Below are 2277 nucleotides of genomic sequence, written 5' to 3' on the forward strand. Positions count from 1 at the left end.
GTGAGACGTGACGCAACAGACGCTGCATAAATAGCGGCTCGCGCGGGCGCCGGAACGCTGAGCGACGAGCGGCTTTGTCTTGTTCGTTGGTCTTTTCGTTGCGGTCTTCCGACGCGCCCCGCGGTTTGTGCTTTCATCTCGTTCGTTAGCAGGTACTGGTCCGCGTCGCTCGAGTCATGGAAAGGTCGAGAAAGAGGGCTTTGACGTGATGCTAAGCGGTGTTTTTCACGGGAGTGGGGGAGGGGGAGAGCGAGCTGACGTGACGCGGCAAACGGGCCTTCCGGGAAGAGTGGGGCCTTGTTCGCGTGCGCGGAGCGGGGGCGGCCCTGGCGCGCGCGCCGGGGAGCTTAACAGACGCTTAACCGATGGAGAGTCCATCGTGGATCTTTGAGTGGGGGAAGGCAGCAAAGAGGTCCTCCTGACTTTAGCTAGATTTATACGCTAATTCTAACGTAGGAGCCATTGTTTTCCATTTAAACGGGGATTTTTTTCCCCTCAATTTTATCACTGTTATTGCTGCATGTCCTTCAGTTAGTGAATGTTCTGGGTGCCGGTTTAGTGTTTTGAAATGCTTTAGCAGTTTGAAACTATGACAAAACATTTTGTGCTGTGATAAAACGGGAGTTTTCACTAGAGGTGGTTGGTGGGGATTTTATTAGACATCTAAATTATAAACAACGCTTTACTTCTTAAATTCAAGGTCAAAATGCAGATCTTCGTGAAGACCCTGACCGGCAAGACCATCACCCTGGAGGTGGAGCCCAGTGACACCATCGAGAATGTGAAGGCCAAGATCCAGGATAAAGAGGGCATCCCCCCTGACCAGCAGAGGCTGATCTTTGCCGGCAAGCAGCTGGAAGATGGCCGCACCCTCTCTGACTACAACATCCAGAAAGAGTCGACCCTGCACCTGGTCCTGCGTCTGAGGGGTGGCATGCAGATCTTCGTGAAGACCCTCACCGGCAAGACCATCACCCTGGAGGTGGAGCCCAGTGACACCATCGAGAACGTGAAGGCCAAGATCCAGGATAAAGAGGGCATCCCCCCTGACCAGCAGAGGCTGATCTTTGCCGGCAAGCAGCTGGAAGATGGCCGCACCCTCTCTGACTACAACATCCAGAAAGAGTCGACCCTGCACCTGGTCCTGCGTCTGAGGGGTGGCATGCAGATCTTCGTGAAGACCCTGACCGGCAAAACCATCACCCTGGAGGTGGAGCCCAGTGACACCATCGAGAACGTGAAGGCCAAGATCCAGGATAAAGAGGGCATCCCCCCTGACCAGCAGAGGTTGATCTTGCCGGCAAGCAGCTGGAAGATGGCCGCACCCTCTCTGACTACAACATCCAGAAAGAGTCGACCCTGCCCTGCACCTGGTCCTGCGTCTGAGGGGTGGCATGCAGATCTTCGTGAAGACCCTCACCGGCAAGACCATCACCCTGGAGGTGGAGCCCAGTGACACCATCGAGAACGTGAAGGCCAAGATCCAGGATAAAGAGGGCATCCCCCCTGACCAGCAGAGGCTGATCTTCGCCGGCAAGCAGCTGGAAGATGGCCGCACCCTCTCTGACTACAACATCCAGAAAGAGTCGACCCTGCACCTGGTCCTCCGTCTGAGGGGTGGCTATTAATTCTTAAGTCTGCATTCCCTGTGGGCAGTGATGGCATCACTCTACACTCTAGCCATTTGCCCCAATTTAAGTTTAGAAAGTACAAGTTTCAGTAATAGCTGAGCCTCTGTTAAAAATGTTAATAAAGGTTTTGTTGCATGGTAAGCATATATGGTGTCATTTGTGAGATTTTGTGGTGGTGGGGTACTCTCGACTGTGTTGAGGGCATGATTTAAGGAGGTTACTATTGGCCAAAGTTTGCATCACTTACAGCTTATACTTAGATGGAAACTTTAAAAGTTAATGGTGGGGAGGGGGCTGGAGGGATGGCTCAAAGGTTAAGAGCTGCTCTTCCAAAGGGTGGAGTTCAATTCGGAGCAGCCACATGGTGACTCATAATGATCAATAATGAGATCTTGTGGCCTGCAGGCAAAATGTAAAGTTAAAATGTCAATTTGGGATAATATGGGGTGGGGGTTGCCATACAGCCTTTTTACATTGGGAGGGAGGGTGGTCTCTAGACTACTAAAGTAAACAGCTACGTTGCTTGGATAAAATACTGTCAGGTTTAGTTTCTTAAGGCTGGTTGGGGTGGTAATTCTTGATTAGGAAAAAGCCCACCACTCTTGTAGAAGTGGTAATAGAAACACTAAAAGCCTTTAAAGTGAAC

General features: G+C 51.4%; 1 protein-coding gene across 1 annotated transcript; it reads left to right on the forward strand.

Annotated features, from left to right (window-relative positions):
- Ubb (ubiquitin B) lies at positions 1–1640 on the forward strand. The gene is given in 4 exon segments (XM_051168405.1): positions 1–152; positions 701–1292; positions 1295–1359; positions 1362–1640. Coding segments are annotated over 3 exon segments (918 nt in total). The 5' UTR covers positions 1–152; positions 701–706; the 3' UTR covers positions 1629–1640.
- Positions 1641–2277: the final 637 nt, after the last annotated feature.

This window comes from Acomys russatus, chromosome 25 (genome assembly GCF_903995435.1).
Source record: "Acomys russatus chromosome 25, mAcoRus1.1, whole genome shotgun sequence".
NCBI classification, from domain to species: domain Eukaryota; kingdom Metazoa; phylum Chordata; class Mammalia; order Rodentia; family Muridae; genus Acomys; species Acomys russatus.